General features: G+C 32.7%; 1 protein-coding gene across 2 annotated transcripts in view; it reads right to left on the bottom strand.

Annotated features, from left to right (window-relative positions):
* Positions 1–17,639, bottom strand: part of LOC127698940 (acetyl-coenzyme A synthetase 2-like, mitochondrial) — a 345,845-nt gene that overhangs the window by 313,769 nt on the left and 14,437 nt on the right. For both annotated transcript variants that reach the window (XM_052202708.1, XM_052202709.1), the window contains exon 2: positions 3,368–3,464. In XM_052202708.1, the coding sequence (XP_052058668.1) occupies positions 3,368–3,464 (97 nt within the window). The remainder of the gene's footprint in view (positions 1–3,367; positions 3,465–17,639) is intronic.

The following is a 17,639-nucleotide window of genomic DNA, read 5'->3' as shown; positions in this document are numbered from 1 at the left end:
AACTTGAGGTTACATGGTTACTAAAGCTTGTACACAGGTTAAAAAAGGGGGAAAATTTGATTGGTTAACTTCCAGTGATGGTTATTTTCTTATATGCAATGAAATGTTATGTGAAATTTTTTCTATAGTACTGGACAGGATAAAACTTTACTCATGCCAAGTATTTCTTTATTTAAAACAAAGATCAATTCTGCACAATTTTTTGAAAAGTGCAAATTTAACAAAGACTAATAGGGGAAAATCAATGGTGGTATTACAACAAAAACCAAAAAAGTGAAAAAGTATATTTTAACAAAACGCATTCGACTAGCAGGTCGAACTACAGATGTTCTTAAACCCTGCTGACTGCCATGGCGATTGCCAAATAAACGGATCACCAGATGTAACAAAATGGATCTTAAATATTAATTTAATACCAAACAGAAAACAACAAGCATTCTGAGAGTATTGCATAGTTCCCTACTGGGTAAAAATTCATTATACTGGAACAAAAAGCTAACTTGTTCTATTACTTGTCATGGTGTAAACAAAAAGAAAATATAAAGTCAATATCTTCAAGCATGACTTAAAACAGTGTGGAAAACTGATTAAATGAGTGAATTTTTCAAGTCCAAGGACCATAACTCTGCACAAACTTATCAGAGCGAAACAAAATTTCGAACTTGATCTGTATACCTTGTCATGATAAAACTATATACCAATTATCAATCAATATCTTCAAGAATGATGAAAAAAAGTGTGGAAAACACTTTAACATTAGATATGATTCATAGTTCTCTAAAATTAGATATGATGTAATACAGTGTATATCTATTTTCAAATTATAATCAAATATAATTAATAGTTCCAAATATTTTTTCTTTTATTTGTCACAAACTAATATAGATTTGTAACTTATCTATAAAATGTCAACAATTTTTATCAACACAATGTAATGTAATATATACATTAATAAAAATAGATTATCATCTAATTAAAGGATTTCACTTCATAATTTATTTTATATATATATAGCATTCAGAAAATTAGTTTATACAAAATAACAAAAAACCTGCCAAAAAATTCTTCAAATAATTTACCAAAGAATGTCTAAAAAAATGAGTTATCTCCCTTTGTACAGAAATATGGTTTAAGATAGTACTCTAACATTAGATATGGTCCAGAGTTATGGTCCATAACTCTGGACTAAATCATCAGACCGGAACAAAATTCGAACTTGATCTATTACTTGTCATGGCAAAACTATATACCAAATATCAAATCAATATCTTCAAGAATGAAGAAAAAAAGTGTGGAAAGCTGATTTGCCAGACATACGGATGGACAGACAGAGTGCAAACCTAAAGTCCCCTTCGACTTCGTCGGTAGGGGATAAATAAACTTGCAGGAAAGATGGTATACCGCAAACATAAGGTGCAAAAATTGGTACACCATATCCGGATTTCGACAATTAATGTCTCTTCAGTGATGTTAGGAATCGAAACGGTATTTGGAAGGCCATATAATTTACCTCAATTTAGGATTGACTCTTGAATTTTGAAGAGTCAAAATAGGATGAACGGATTACATAAACCCAAAGGCAAATATAAAACAAGCCCAAACAAAAAATATAAACAAGTCTAAATTGAAAACAACGTTCAAACCTATGATTGCGTTGGATAAAAACGGCATTTTTATACGTGTGCATGCAAAACAAATTTCTTGGTAGAGGGGTCTAAATACAGCACAAACAACATTTTCCAAAAGACCAAAAAAGTGAAAAAGTATATTTTAAAAAAACGCATTTGACTAGCATGTCGAACAACAGATGTTCTTAAACCCTGCTGACTGCCATGGCGATAAGAGTAATTAAGTATATATATATATATAAATAGTTTTAATACACTCTATTAGATCACGGACAGCATCATTGGAAATGTATATTCTGGTTTGAAATAAAGCACTTGTACTGTTAATATTAGCTTTTGCTAATAATCTTCACCATGCCCTATATCTTTATTAAAGACCATTATCAATCTATTCAGATTTTAATCAACACAGGAATAATTATATATAAACACATCTGATGATTATTAACATGTTAAATGAATTTGACTTTACATTTGATCAACAGCAGAGACATATATGTCAGTGCAACAAGTGTTATGTAGTTTCTTAATGCTTATAATATGGAAGACTCCATTTGGTCTGAGGGGGTTTAGACGATGTCAACTGTGGCACTGTCCGTTTCTACTTATCTGTTTACAAAGAGACTTGGGCACCAGTCAAAATTATTTGTTGAAAATGAAATCGGAATTTATAAAACTTTTATTGGATGTAATAGATAGAAATTGATACAGAACAAAGGGTCCGAGATGATAGGTATGTCGGTCATGTCATACAGGTGATGATGTTGAACAGCTCTGATTTTCAATAAGTTTCAGATGGATATTGATAGTTTAGGCGGATTTCCATTTTTTCAACATACCAAATGTTCTGATGAGAAAAAGAAAAATAATCTGATTCCAGTACTGCCTTTAAAAATAATGCTTTTGAAGTCATTGTTTACTTATTTACTTAAACTAACAAACAAATTTGCAGAAATGAAACTTTTGGTGAAAGAGAAATATATGTAGACCATTTTGAGCTTAAATTTACTTGTCCATGATTTTGCATAACAAATTGAGGATTAATGTGCTCCATAGTATACTTATTTAAGATTTCCACATAACCAGTGGTCATTTCAGTAGCACTTGACTTCTGAACCGTAGAATTTCACTGCAAGAGTTTAATTTGGTTGATTATATAGGGGTTTTGAATTGGTGGTCTGACAACTTATGTTCATACATTTTCTGGGTGCGCAATTTTCTTGCTGCAAAGAAGACCGATTGGTGGCCTTAATTGGTCTGTTTTCTGCTTTTTGGTCAGTTTGTTGTCTCTTTGACACATTCCCCATTTCCATTCACTATTTTATTTTCAAAACCAATGAAAATATAAATCATTTAACTGTTTAAATTCCTAGATCTAAATTGAGTATTTATAATTGTCTAATCTGGAGCTCTGTTCATAACCTCATACAGAAAACACAAATCTATAGGTTCAGTCAAATTCATAATGAGGCATAAACAAAATTGCTTTCAAGACCCTTGACCCATGTGAAATATAACTGTAATGACTTTTAACATGGGAAAATTTATCTGCTCCATTATCATTTTTGCAAGGCATAAAAACATTTTTTGATTCCTGATTTATAGGAGTCACTTTTGAATTCAATTAATCCATGATCAAATCAACTTCTATCAAAAATAATCATAAGCTATCAAATTTCCAAATCTTACCTGTTTCATACATTGTAAATGTTTCATTCTATTCAACATAAGTGTTCTACCTGTATGTAATAAATTCTTCTGTGCCAGGTTCATCTTTTTCCCATATTATGGCTACATTATCACCAATCTTTTCTAAATGTCTGTCAACACAATTAACTAAAAGATATGAAACAATGTTACAAATAAGTATTTAGAAATAACAATTATGCTGTGAATTTTTTGTTTTTTTAACAAAATCAAACACACCATGTGTAGAATAAACGAAACTAAAGGATCTAGAGAGCCTATGTCTCTTACCTAGGTCTATGTGCATCTTCAACAATAATCACTCTCCAACATTGTAGAGTAGAATATAATTCATGACTTAAATCACATTTTTGTTGAACTTGTATTGCTGATCATTTTTTATGTTTCCAGTGTCTCTCTTTCTTCTCTGGTTTTTGCCCAAAACTCTTAACAAATAGTCGTTTAAGAACAATAACCCCTATATAAAGATAACTGACAAAATGTGGACCTATTTGCAGATGTTGTCTTGCTGATCATGTTTGCTTTTTGAAGTTTCCATGTATCTATTATAGTTTTCCAAATAATAGACAAAAACGCAAAAAAGTCAAGGATGGCAAAAACTGGTCAATACCTAAGTATTAACCGGACTGGCAGTAAATACCACTAAATACCAAAAAATACTGGTCAATTGACGTCTATAAAAAAGAATAGTGCTTTATTTATTTCCTTATGCAATATATGCATGTATAAATTTGATTCATAAATTATATAAATTATGTTTGCAATAAAAGAAAACTTTATCATATATTGGTGAATTTATATCATAATCATTTAGAAACTGATGAATTATTAAGACACCTTTATAAATGAATGCCATTGTTTTGTCATTAGTTGTATTTTTATTGAATCGATTGAATTGATATCAAATTATTGAGAAAAATTATCTGATTTATCTATTATTTATCAAAACAAATAAAAATGGAGTTACAAAATGAATACCTGAATATATACAAAACACAGATAAACTATATACCTATAAAGTTGGAACAAACTATACAAGTGTATGCTTATTAAACCTTTTGTCTTATTTGTTTTCTTTACTAATAGATAATTGGTATAATTAAATGTGGCAAACCAGGAGTAAACCATGTTGCTTAGCACCACGAAGCCATTTTAAAAGTACTAAGCCACTTTGACAAATTGTTTTCTTAACAATTATTTGATCATTTTTGATTTTTTTTGGAATAAATTTTGTTTACAAAGTTGCTTTATATAAATGTATAAAAGTTCAAGAAAAATTTGAAAAAGTTCTTAACAATAAGTGTTTTCTTATATATAGAAAAATTATCTCAAAATGGGCTTGTTATGAGTTGTTTTTTTATGATTGTCGAAAAATTTAGGGTTTCAATATGTTCTAAGTGTGTATTTAAGATTAATATTTAATAGAAAATGGCAATTAATTTCTCATTTGAATATAATCATGTCTCAGAGACATATATTTCCACAGTGTGACATGTATATAAGTTGTGAATTATTTGATTACCAAGAAAATCCCTACATGTTCTAATGAGATTAAATTGACACCTTGTACACCGGAAGTTGAATGGTAACTACACCCCAAGAGTTCAGACTCTTTGAAAACAATTAAAATTCCCAATGTGAAATAAAATAAACATAACACTTTAAATTTCAGTCAGGATTCTACATTGCCAAAATTATCTCCCATTATGCCACTTAATATTTTCAATCGTGAAAATGGAAGCCATTGTAGGGATGACGCTGTCAATTCAGCTCTTGAAAACCGATGAATATATCCACATAGCATCATTACGATCGTTACATGACAGCTGTTTTTCAAAAGACAAAAGGACCTAATAGCCATCAAGCATCATTTAATGTACTTTTAGGTTTTTTATCAAGTTAAAACTATTGTCTGATGGGTTGTGTGGAATGGCAGACTAAACATTTTCAGAGGTTGAAGACTAATTACCCTAGATAACACACATATTTTTTTTTTAAATTATGCATAAGAAAGATCAACAAGTATGTAGTCTGTCAATGGCTTTCAGTAAAAAAAATTAAAAAGTGTTAGTGAACAGCTTCATACTGTAATTTTAGTATAAACACGTATATACAACACACAAAATCCCAAATCATGCACCTACATCAATCTTTTAAAGCCCATAGAAACAGATTTAAAAACAATTCAAATAAACCAAATTGGCCATTTTTAATACCTTCTCTAATAGAGTTCCATTTCTTTTGATTAAAGTCAACTGGATATCAGCCTAGTTTGTATAGATAAGGTTTTATCAAATGGAGGGGCTTGATTATATCAGACATATAATACAATATATGTATTATTATGTCTCTGATTATATGAAGTATAACTTGTTTCCTCAATGAAAATAAATCTTACAGAAAAAACAAATTCTTGCAAAAAAAAAAAGTTTTAATTGTTTCTTTAATAAGCCATCTAATATAATAAAATACCATTACCAATAATAGTTCCTGTAACCATGTGGTTTGAAAACAGTCCGTGATGGCTCTTCTTGAAGTGATAATTCATATAAGGTACTGGCAGCCATACATTTTACTTCAAATTGACGTCAAATACTTGTTAATGACTATTGAATTTGAAATTGGTACAAATAAAATGAAATCTGTGAAGACCACATATAACAGAACTTTTCAATGGGCTTTGTAGTTTCTGCTAATAAGACCTTAATATAAGCCCAGTGGCATGATAAATTTTTGACTATCGAATCTGATATTAACAAGCATTCTGAGAGTATTGCATGGCAATACATAGTACCCTACCAGTTTAGAATTCATTGTACTGGAACAAAATGCTAACTTGATCTATAACTTGTCATGGTGTAAACTATATAACAAATATCAAGTCAATATCTTCAAGCATGATGAAAAAAAGTGTGGAAAACTGATTATTGGAGTGAATTTTCTAAGTCCAAGGACCATAACTCTGGACAAAATCATAAGACCGTAACAAAATTCGAACTTGATCTGTAACTTGTCATGATAAAACTACATACCAAATTTCAAATCAATATCTTCAAGCACGAAGAAAAAAATTGTGGAAAACTGACACTATTCTGACTACTTCGACTTCGTCGGTAGGGGACTAATAATTTCTGAATAAGACCATCCAATGAACATATTTTCTATTTGGTCCAATGTCCATTGCAAGTATTATGGCCTACAAAATAATATGTGTGTTAGGATAATGATGTTGGATGGCTGTTTAACATCAAGTGACAAATTAAAGGCATATTCAGGACTAGAACATGTCAATGTGATATGCATAAGAACCCTGATTTGTACTAGACCAACAAGTTGTGCCAGTTCACAAGGTAACCATTTGCAGGAAGACATGATACCCTAACGGCCTAACCAAACACACTATTCTGACTCATGGCCGACCAGTCTTTGCTCTTTCTACTAACTTTTGCATGCTTAGCAGAGAACCAGCAAAGATAAATTTCAGTCTTTGGCTTGACAAGGATGGAACCACCGACCTCTAGTACTTGTTGTGAGCATGCTACGACGAGACCAATGGGTCCGTATATATGTGTGTTAGGTGTGTATTTTTTTCACAGATTATATAGGGTCATACTAATATTTGGTAAATAGATGAAGTCACAAGTTTGGTAGGAAAAAAAGGAACAAATTTGATAAATATATGGAAAAAATGTTACAAATCTGACAGGAAATAATGTCCATTTTTGTACAAATGTTTAACAGAATTTCATTTCTTTTCTCTTCTTTTAGTATGGAACTTTCAATGGTAAATAAATGACATTTATATTATTAAAAATTACAAATCCTGAAAAGTGAACATTTAGAAACTTGCGCTGGATGAAAAAATCAAATTTTTCCCGTTTTTTAAGTGCCCAGTCTCTTCAGAGGATTATAGAAAGGGACTGTGTCAACAATGACATTTGATCACAGACACATAGTATTCCCTTAACAACGTTGTTCATGACAACATTATTGATTCGACAAGCCCCAAGATGGACAATTTAAGATATCAATACTCTTTAATTCCTTTCTTTATACAGTGAATAGTTTGAGAAAAAAAAGGTCTTAACAAGTAAGTTTTTTCGATGAATTTCTTAGTCAAAGAAAATATTCTCTCAAAACAGAATTGTGACTTTCTGTCCTGTGACATTTTGCATTACATTCAATTACTGTTATTCATGGAAATATGACCAATACCAGCCTTTTTTTTATTATATAATTTGAAATTCTACATGAACACATGATGGACAGTGATCAATAGAATAATCATTAAAGAAAAGATAATAAAATGCTCTGCTGGGCACAGCTTGATACGACCGCAGAGGTCGAACCCTGAACAGTTGGGGCAAGTATGGACACAACATTCAAGCTTGATACAGCACTGAATTTGGATTGTAATTAAATATTTGACACAGCATAGGTTTCTGACACAGAATGAATGTGGTCTAAGAACTTAAACATTTTTAATTTACCTATTCAAACCATATCATTATTATTTGCTTTTATATATAAATCAGAAATAACCAATTCAAAATGGAAAATTTTAAAGAAAAAATAGGGAAAAAAAATCCCCTCCCCCCAAATTTTTTGAACCCCCTTATGATTCATCACCCCCAAACTCCATCCCAGCCTTCCCTTTATGGTATGGTACCTTGCAGTACAATTTCAGAGAGATCCATACACTTGAACACAAGTTATTGTCTGGAAACTAGAAAAATGTTATTTGCCTTTTTCAACAAGTCATGTGCTACTACAGGTAGTTCAACTGTTACAGAGATTTCTCAATCTGGTGGTTTAGCCACACAGAGAGAACAAAGTTTGGATAACGTCCCAAGTGCAAGGGAGTGTAGACCGTTAATATCTTTGAAGGCAAATCTTCATGAGGATTTGGGAAGTCCTAGAATTAGAAATGTAGATTTTGACAATAGGTCATAAATTTCTCTACATCCAGACAGTCGTGAACAGGCTGATTTACTTGGTCTATGTTCATCAGAGGAGGAAGAATCTCGTGGAAGAAGGCTGGTAATAAATCTAAAAATGTTGATAGATTTAGCCAATATTTACATGCTCAACCTATTAGTAACAATGTTGATAATCTGTCAAATCAGAGACAAACATGTAACATTGATAATAATAACAATAAAAGAACAGAGTTCCAATGTCCCCCTCGTTGCACATATTTTATATTTCCAAGGGGCATAACTCTTTTAAAAAAAGTCGATCGTCCACCATTATAGAACTTGTCCGAGATATTGCTGATATTAACCTTTAGTATAAGTTTTATAAAATCTGGCAAGAATTGTACCTGTGAGAGCGCTAACGAGGCCATCTTCCTTAAATTTAATATTTCCAAGGGGCATAACTCTTCTTAAAAAAGTTGATCATCCACCATTATAGAACTTGTCCAAGATATTGCTGATATTAACCTTTAGTATAAGTTTTATAAAAATCTGGTAAGACTGTACCTGTGAGAGCGCTAACGAGGCCATTTTCCATAATTTAATATTTCCAAGGGGCATAACTCTTTTTAAAAAAGTCGATCATCCACCATTATAAAACTTGTTTGAGATATTGCTGATATTAACCTATAGTATAAGTTATATAAAAATCTGGCAAGAATTGTACCCGTGAGAGCACTAACAAATCCATTTTCCATAAATTTAATATTTCCAAGGGGCATAACTCTTTTTTAAAAAGTCGATCGGCCACCATTATCAAACTTGTCCGAAATATTGCTGATATTAACCTATAGCAAGGATCCGGAAATTTTTTCACACAATTTCGGTCATTTTGAGATGACTTTAAAGTTGGTGCCCTTTTTTCAAATTGTCGAAATCACACATAGCATCAACGAACTTGTATCGACTGTTTCATCGCATTTACTTCATGAATTTTCTTACCATTTTTCTAAAAACGTTCAAGAACAGTTTAGGGAAGGCAACAGTTTAAAATTGAAATTATTTTAATGACTCAAAATGGTAAATTTCTCAGACATCTCTAACGTTTCTTTCGATTTTGAAGACGAAATTAAAACCGGAAGTTTTGAGACAATACTTAAAGTACGAGTAATTCCGGATTCATTTCCGGGATTCATTTTGTTTATCAAATTGACAGGAAATCACCGACTTTTTTTTATTTTATTACCTTTAAAAGTGTTTGAATATTACAGATAATAGCTGCATTCGTATAATTTATCATGAAATCATTTTGCATTTTACGATTAAGTGTCTCATCTACTGAAGACAATATGCATGCATGCGTATTACACAGTAAATAAAGCAAATGTGTAACTCGTGAAAAATTACTTTTTTCTACGTAAATTAAATTAAGTGTTAATATTGAAATCAGAATTGACAAATGTCTTTGTTGAAGTCTAGGTTAGTCTATGGAAAGGTATATACTATGAAATTTAGAGCAAGGGGCTTGCCCCGAGCTCTTAATTTCATAGTATATACCTTTTCATAGACTATCCAATTTAACACATATTTACAACTCGAGTAATCTTTTAATTGGTCTATTGATAGTTTATTTTGGCTGACTACTTGTATCACAGATGTTTGTAAAATGCAGCTCATTAACGAAGTTTTGTAAATCTACTCACTAGTATCAATGTAAAATATGTGATTTCAAAAGGCCCTCGACTCCAGAATGAAAAGATGGTAGCTGCTGGTGTAAGTATATTTATTGGTATAAAGCGGTGTTTTACTATACATGTACTTCTTTACATGGTAAGATGACAAAATAAATTGACCAAAAGCAGGCAATAATTAAATTGCAGTGGAAGCTTTAAATGTCTTGAAAACATTTTTCAATTTCACAGTAAAACTAAAGCTATTATAAATTTGAAACATATAGATAGTATGCAGCGGCGGATCCAGGGAGGTGGTTCCGGGGGTTGAAAGTTTCCAACTTTGAAACCCCCGTTTTTGGACGATCAATGCTTTTGAATGGGGACGTATGGTTGGAACCCCCCCCCTTTATCCTGGGTTGAAAACCCCTTTTAAAAAAGGCTGGATCTGCCCCTGGTATGTCCCCATAGATAGTCTAGCGGATAGTCATTAAAAAGCAATTACCAATAGATCAAAGATATAGGGTTTATGTTTTTTTTCGAAGTAAAAACTAAAAGATGTATCAGAACATGTATATACATATATATATAGGTGGCACATTCTCTTCAGACATTATTATGGGATTTCAATTCATGACATTACCTGAACATGCATGAAATATTTGCCACTGGACATTAAGCAACCAATAATCAACAAATCAATCAATTTATGACGAAATAGATAAAGTTACCTTAATTTCCCTTCACAAGGTTTCATAGTACACACTTTTTTGTGTACAAAGTAATTGCATGGATGATAAATCATAATTTTAAGATGGCGTTGTTCTCTAATCAAGGTATAAAGAACAATATATGTTACTCTTTATTTAAATGAAAGAAACTTGCAATCGTCAAACACTTTTTTTTTTAGAACTAAAGGTATTTAAAAATCAATGTAAAAACTAATTACAAACTATGTTATTTAATTTGGAACACAGCATTTAATTCAAAATAGCCAGTGGCAATTTTTGTTTTAATATCTTGATTACGATACAATGAAATCTTACCCTTGTGGTCATTCATGCGTATTAACTTAGTACACGGATAAAGTATGTACTATGAAAATTAGAGGGCAAATTCAAGCAATTTGAATCGACGAGAAGTTGTAAGTATGTGCTAAAAGTAATTAAATAATGAAGGCATTTGTCATGGAATTTTAATTTCTTTATGATTAAATTAGTTGTGAGCTTGTGGTCAATGTCAGGTGTGAATTTAAAACACAGGTAAAACGTGATTAGCGATCATAAGCCAATATTTCCTGCAGGCATTAATATGGTTATTAGGAGGGCCCTCAGGATTATCATACTATACTGGAGTGGCAGTTTTATTACAGGAAAGGGATTACAAAAGAAAAACAAGTGTAAAATGGCGATTAGTAAACCGGATCTCAATGAAATGACCGAAATTATTTCTGTAAAAAAATTAAATTTGTCCTAAATCCCAATCTGCCGTTTAGGACAAATAGCTTCCAGTTTAGGTCGTGACTGGCAAATATGACTGTTTCCGGACCCTTGACCTATAGTATAAGTTTTATAAAAATCTGGCAAGAATTGTACCTGTGAGAGCGCTAACGAGGCCATTTTAAGATTTCCAAAGGGCATTGTTAACTATTTAGTTTAGTAGTTTAGTTATTAAGTTTAGTCTTTAGTCTTTAGTTCTATTTGTATGTATCTTTGTATTTACAGTTTGTAACTTGGTGGGTTTAGATTAAAGTTGTACAGAGAACATTTAAGTCATTTACAGTTAATTAACAGTGGTAGCAGAGCTCACAACATCCGGCGAGATGGCGACGGCTCTGAGTTATAAGAAACTACCAAGCTTGACAACAGAGAAATCATATCAGCAATGGAAGAATGAAGTGAAGATGTGGCAACTGGTTACAGAATTGGACAAAAAGAAGAGAGGCTTAGCACTTGCGTTGTCGTTACAAGGAAAACCAAGAGAAGTAGCATTAGAAATAACACCAGCTAGAGGATTTGAATGTTGATGAAGGAGTTGACAAGTTAATAACAGAATTAGATAAATTGTTTGAAAAGGACAAGATAGATCAAGCTTATGCAGCATATACAGCTTTTGATAAGTATCACAGGGAGTCTTCGATTAAAATGTGTGACTATATAATTGAGTTTGAACAGAAGTATAACAAATGCAAGAAATATGACATGGCACTTCCTGATGCAATTTTAGCATTTAAACTCTTAGATAATGCAGGACTTGGTCAAAGTGACAGACATTTAGCTCTAACTGCATGTTCGGATTTAAAATTTGATACCATGAAGGCAGCCCTTAATAGGATATTTGCATCAAAATCACAAAGTGATAATGATATAGTTACTGTTAAAGAAGAATCTGCATTTGTAGGAGAACATCGTTTAAATAGAGGGCGTAGTTCAAGGAGATTTGGTGCACGCAATCGCATAAATAGATCATTTGATCAAAGAAATGCTCAATCCAGACTTAATCCAACTATCAATGGCAGCATATCTCGTTGTAGATGTTGTGATTCAAAATATCACTGGTTCGGGGATTGTCCACATAAAACATATGATGTTAAACTGACAGAGGAACAAACAGACACATCTGAAACTGTAAACATTACTCTATTTACAATTTTACAACAAAACATTACACCTCAAGAAATTTTTGTAGCCGAGGCATTTAATGCTGCAGTTGTAGATACAGCATGTACCAAAACAGTTTGCGGGTCTAAATGGTTACATCAGTTTTTAGACACTTTCGACTCTGCTAATGAAGAAATAAAATGCAAGGAAAGTCATACACCTTTCAAATTTGGTGATGGTAAAACAGTGTATTCTTATCAGTCTGTAAAGTTACCTGCCACAATTGGGTCTTTAAACTGTTACATAGAAACAGAAGTAGTTGACTGCGAAATACCTCTATTATTGAGCAAAGCTTCTTTGAAAAGGGCACAATCAGTTCTTGATCTCCATAATGATAAAGTGACAATGTTCGGAAAACCAGTCGATGTTCATTTCACCTCAAATGGTCATTTTTGCATAAACATTAAAGACAGAAGAACTGGGCAGAACGATACTGTAGTGATTGAGGAGGAAATCCTGAAGGTTGATTCTGGATTCTCTAAGAAAAGAAAGAGGGATATTATATCAAAACTGCATAAACAATCATGCCTCATCTGAAAAGTTGTTATCTCTATTGAACAGTGCAGGCTCAGTTGACTCAGATACAAAGGCAATAGTGAATGATGTTTGCTCAAAGTGCATTGTCTGTTTCAATTTTCAACGTCCAAAGCCAGTAGTGGGATTTTCCCATGCAAATGATTTCAACCAAATTGTTGCTAAGGATTTACATGAAATTGATCACAATTTCTACTATTTGCACATAATTGACTTGTTTAGCCGTTTGAGAGCAGCAGCCATTATCAGGAGAAAAGACTCACAGTTAGATGTTGACAAGTTCATGCAGATATGGGTTAGTGTATATGGTGCTCCTGAAGTTGGAGTATACACTGACAATGGTGGGGAATTCAATTCTCAAATTTTTCGTGATATGGCTGAAAATCTAAACATGTCAGTTAAGACGACAGCAGCATACAGTCCCTGGTCAAATGGAATTGTAGAACGACATAATGCAACTCTAACTGAAACAGTTAACAAAATCACAGAAAGTTCAAACCTATCTTGGGAAACTGCAATTAGCTGGGCTGTGAATGCCAAAAATAGTCTTGTAAATGTGTATGAATATAGTCCTTATCAGATTGTGTTTGGAAGAAATCCTAACCTGCCATCAACACTAGTCAATAAACCTCCAGCTCTTAAAGGAGAAACAATGAGTAAAACAATGGGAAAACACTTAGTTGGTCTTCACGAGGCAAGGAAAGCATTTGTAGCATCAGAATCCTCTGAGAAAATTAGACGTGCTCTTCGAAAGCAGGTTCGTCCCTCAGGTGAGAAATTCAAAAATGGTGATAAAGTATACTTTCTTAGAGACAATCAATGGAAAGGACCTGGTACAGTTATTGGACAGGACAATGTTGTTTTGTTTATAAGGTATGGAGGAACTTATGTAAGAGTACATGAATGTAGGATTTTAAGAGGTTTTGATGAACAAAAAGCTAAGAAAAACAAACAACAGGAAAAGAGGGTAACATTGAAAGAAAGTCTCAAAACTCAAAACTTTGAAAAGAATAAGGCTGAGCACGAAGTCCTTTATTATGATAGTGATGAAGAGGAAGACTCGCAGGCCAATAATCAGTCAGACAATGAACATGGTGAAAGTGACGATGAAGTAGAAGCACATGAATCTGAGTTAAGAAGTCAGGCAGGTGACTCTGAACTAGACAGTGATAATCCTATGAATCAAGGGCATGAATCTTATGAGGAAAGTCGATCAGGAGGTGACTCTGAACTTGAAAATGATAATCATGAAGATACTCCAGTGAGAGAACAGAGCAATGAGCAAGCAATTTCTCTAGTGCACAGTAGAAGTGTTGATTCTAAGTGTAATAAAGCTATACTTTTAAAAAAGGACCAAAAAGTGAACTTTAAAATGCCAGGTGATGATACTCCACGAGAAGTAGTTGTTCTGAGTGGAGCTGGTAAAGCATTGTCAAATGAAAAGAATTGGTACAATGTAGAATATAGGAAACCTGAAGACCTTAGAGGTAACAAGCTGTCAATAGACTCAAGTACAGTTACAGTTAATGAATTGGAAGTTGTAAAATCTGACACAGATCAGGATAAAGAGGATGACGAAGAATCAGAAGAAGCATTCTTCAATGAGATTGACTTTTGTGATGCCCGTAAAGCTGAACTTGAGAATTGGAAGATACATCATGTTTATCAAGAAGTTGAAGACTATGGTCAGTCATGTGTATCCACTAGATGGGTATATACTATAAAAGAAGCTGATAATGAAATACACCGGAAAGCAAGACTCGTTGCAAAAGGTTTCGAAGAAGATTGTTTGGATGAAATACAGAAGAACTCTCCTACATGTGACAAACAATCTCTTAGACTCATTCTTTCAATAATAATGCAAAAGAAATGGTCCATTAATTCCATTGACCATTAAACTGCCTTTCTGCAAGGAGAGAAAATGCAAAGAAAAGTTCATCTTCGTCCACCTAAGGAAGCTAATGCTAATGGAAAAATCTGACTTTTAGAGAAATATGTGTATGGTCTTGCAGATGCTTCTTTGAAATGGTATGAAAAGGTTAAGAAAACCCTAAATGAATGTGGAGGTACTGAATCTAAAGTTGACCCAGCAGTATTTTACTGGCATAATTCCAATGGTCTGGCTGGTGTACTAGCAGTTCATGTTGATGATTTTTTGTGGGCAGGAACTAATTTGTTTGAAACTGAGGTTATATCAAAAATAAGAGAGAAATTCAGTGTCGGAAAAGAAGTTTCAGAATCTTTTCAAATATTTAGGACTGGGTCTAAGTCATGCTGATGATAAAATTATACTGAGTCATACAGATTATGTTGAAGTGTTAAAGACAGTCTCAATTGATAGAAAAAGGCCAAATGATTCTCAACTTTCATCAGTCGAACAAACTGTTCTAAGATCAAAAGTAGGACAACTGTTGTGGCTTGCAAAACAAACTCGTCCCAACATCGCTTTTGACATTGCTATGATTGCATCAAGGTTAAAGACAAGTACTATTGAAGACCTGAAAAGAGTGAACAAGCTTTTAAGGAAAGTTAGAAATGATCCAGTGTCCCTTCATTTCAAGGAACTTGGAGAACATGTAGAACTTTTATTATATACTGATGCTTCTTTTGGAAATCTTCCAGATGGGGGAAGTCAAGGAGGGTTTGTGATTATGGTACTTGGAGAAAATGGGAAAATCAATCCAGTTACATGGCAATCCAAGAAAATTAGAAGGGTCGTTAGAAGTACACTAGATAGCGAAGCTTTAGCTTTAGCCGATGGTATTGACTGTGCTACATCACTAGCTACTTTGTATAATGAACTAATTTTCAATAAATGTACTTCAGAAAGAGGTATTCCAGTTCGATGTGTGATTGACAATAAGGACCTTTTTAAGGCCGTACATTCAAAGAAAAATGTATCTGAAAAGAGACAGAGACTGGAAATTAGTTGCATCAAGGAGATGATCCAAAAAGGAGAGTTAATCGTTCATTGGATTGAAACAAATGAACAGATAGCTAATGTGTTGACCAAGCATGGTTCCAGCGCACAGAACCTTTTACATTGTTTTGAAACTGGACTTGTTAATACCGTTTTCATGAAGTAGCTTTAAATTGATTATGTGACACTTACAGTAGTGATATATATATTCTTGAACCGTAGTTAAAAAAAAAAAACAAACAGGAAGAGAGATTAGTTATGATGTGACTAGTAATATCTATAAAACTTTTTTATTTTCATTTTATAAACTTTACATCTACTTAAGAAAGAGAAAGGATCAGATTGTTAACTATTTAGTTTAGTAGTTTAGTTATTAAGTTTAGTCTTTAGTCTTTAGTTCTATTTGTATGTATCTTTGTATTTACAGTTTGTAATTTGGTGGGTTTAGATTAAAGTTGTACAGAGAACATTTAAATCATTTACAGTTAATTAACAGGCATAACTCTTTTTAAATAAATGTGGATAGTGTCCAAATGTGGACACAGATGATGCCCCCGCTTGCATATCATATAGTTATAAAGGGACATAATTGAAGAACGGTAAAAGTGACGCTACCCAAATTTGAACTTGATCTGAGTTTTGTGGTAATAAGCATTGTGTGTAAGTCTCATAACATTTGGTTGAGGCTAACTTAAGTAGAGAACAGAAACTAAAAATTCAGCAATTTTTCTATTTGTAAACACTCATAACTCTAGAACGGTTGTGTATAAGTTTTATAAACATTTGGTTGAGACAAACTAAAGTTAGAGAACGGAAACGAAAAATTCAGCAATTTTTATGTTTATAAATGGACATAACTCAAGAATGATAAAAGTGTTGCCACCAAATTTCGTACTTAATCTGTATTATGTAGTAATAAGCATTGTGTATAAGTTTCATGACATTTGGTTGAGGCAAACTAAAGTTAGAAAACGGAAACAAAAAATTTGTACTTGATCTTAGTTTTGTGGTAATGAATATTGTGTATAGGTTTCATAATGTTTGGTTCGGGCAAACTTAAGTTACAGAATGGAAACTAAAAATTTTGCAATCTTTCCATTTATAAAGGGGCATAACTCAATAATGGTTAAAGTAACACTACCCAAATTCAACTTGATCTGTGTTTTATCAGTGGAAGTCAAAATTAAACATTGCATTGTATAAAGCATTGATTGTAGTTGATTCAACTATAATCATAGACAAAGGAAGATAACTCTAATTTTCTTGATATTTAGAAGAAAATAAAAATTTTGCAATTTTTCCATTTATAAAGGGGCATAACTCTAGAACGGTTAAAGTGACGTCACCAAAACTCAAACTTGATCTGTGTTTTGTGGTAATTTGCATTGTGTATAAGTTTCATAACATTTGGTTGAGGCAAACTCAAGTTAGAGAACGGAAACCAATTTTGGGACGTACAGACGGACGGACGTACGGATGTACGTACATACGTACGTACGTACAGACGGACAAGGGTAAAACTTAATGCCCCCACCGCTACGGCGGGGGCATAAAAAGTCGATCGGCCACCATTATAAAACTTGTCCGAGATATTGCTGATATTA

The sequence above is a fragment of the Mytilus californianus genome, unplaced genomic scaffold (genome assembly GCF_021869535.1).
Source record: "Mytilus californianus isolate M0D057914Y unplaced genomic scaffold, xbMytCali1.0.p SCAF_4, whole genome shotgun sequence".
Taxonomy (NCBI): domain Eukaryota; kingdom Metazoa; phylum Mollusca; class Bivalvia; order Mytilida; family Mytilidae; genus Mytilus; species Mytilus californianus.
Note: the sequence above shows the minus strand (reverse complement) of the source record. Positions and strands in the feature narration are given on the sequence as shown.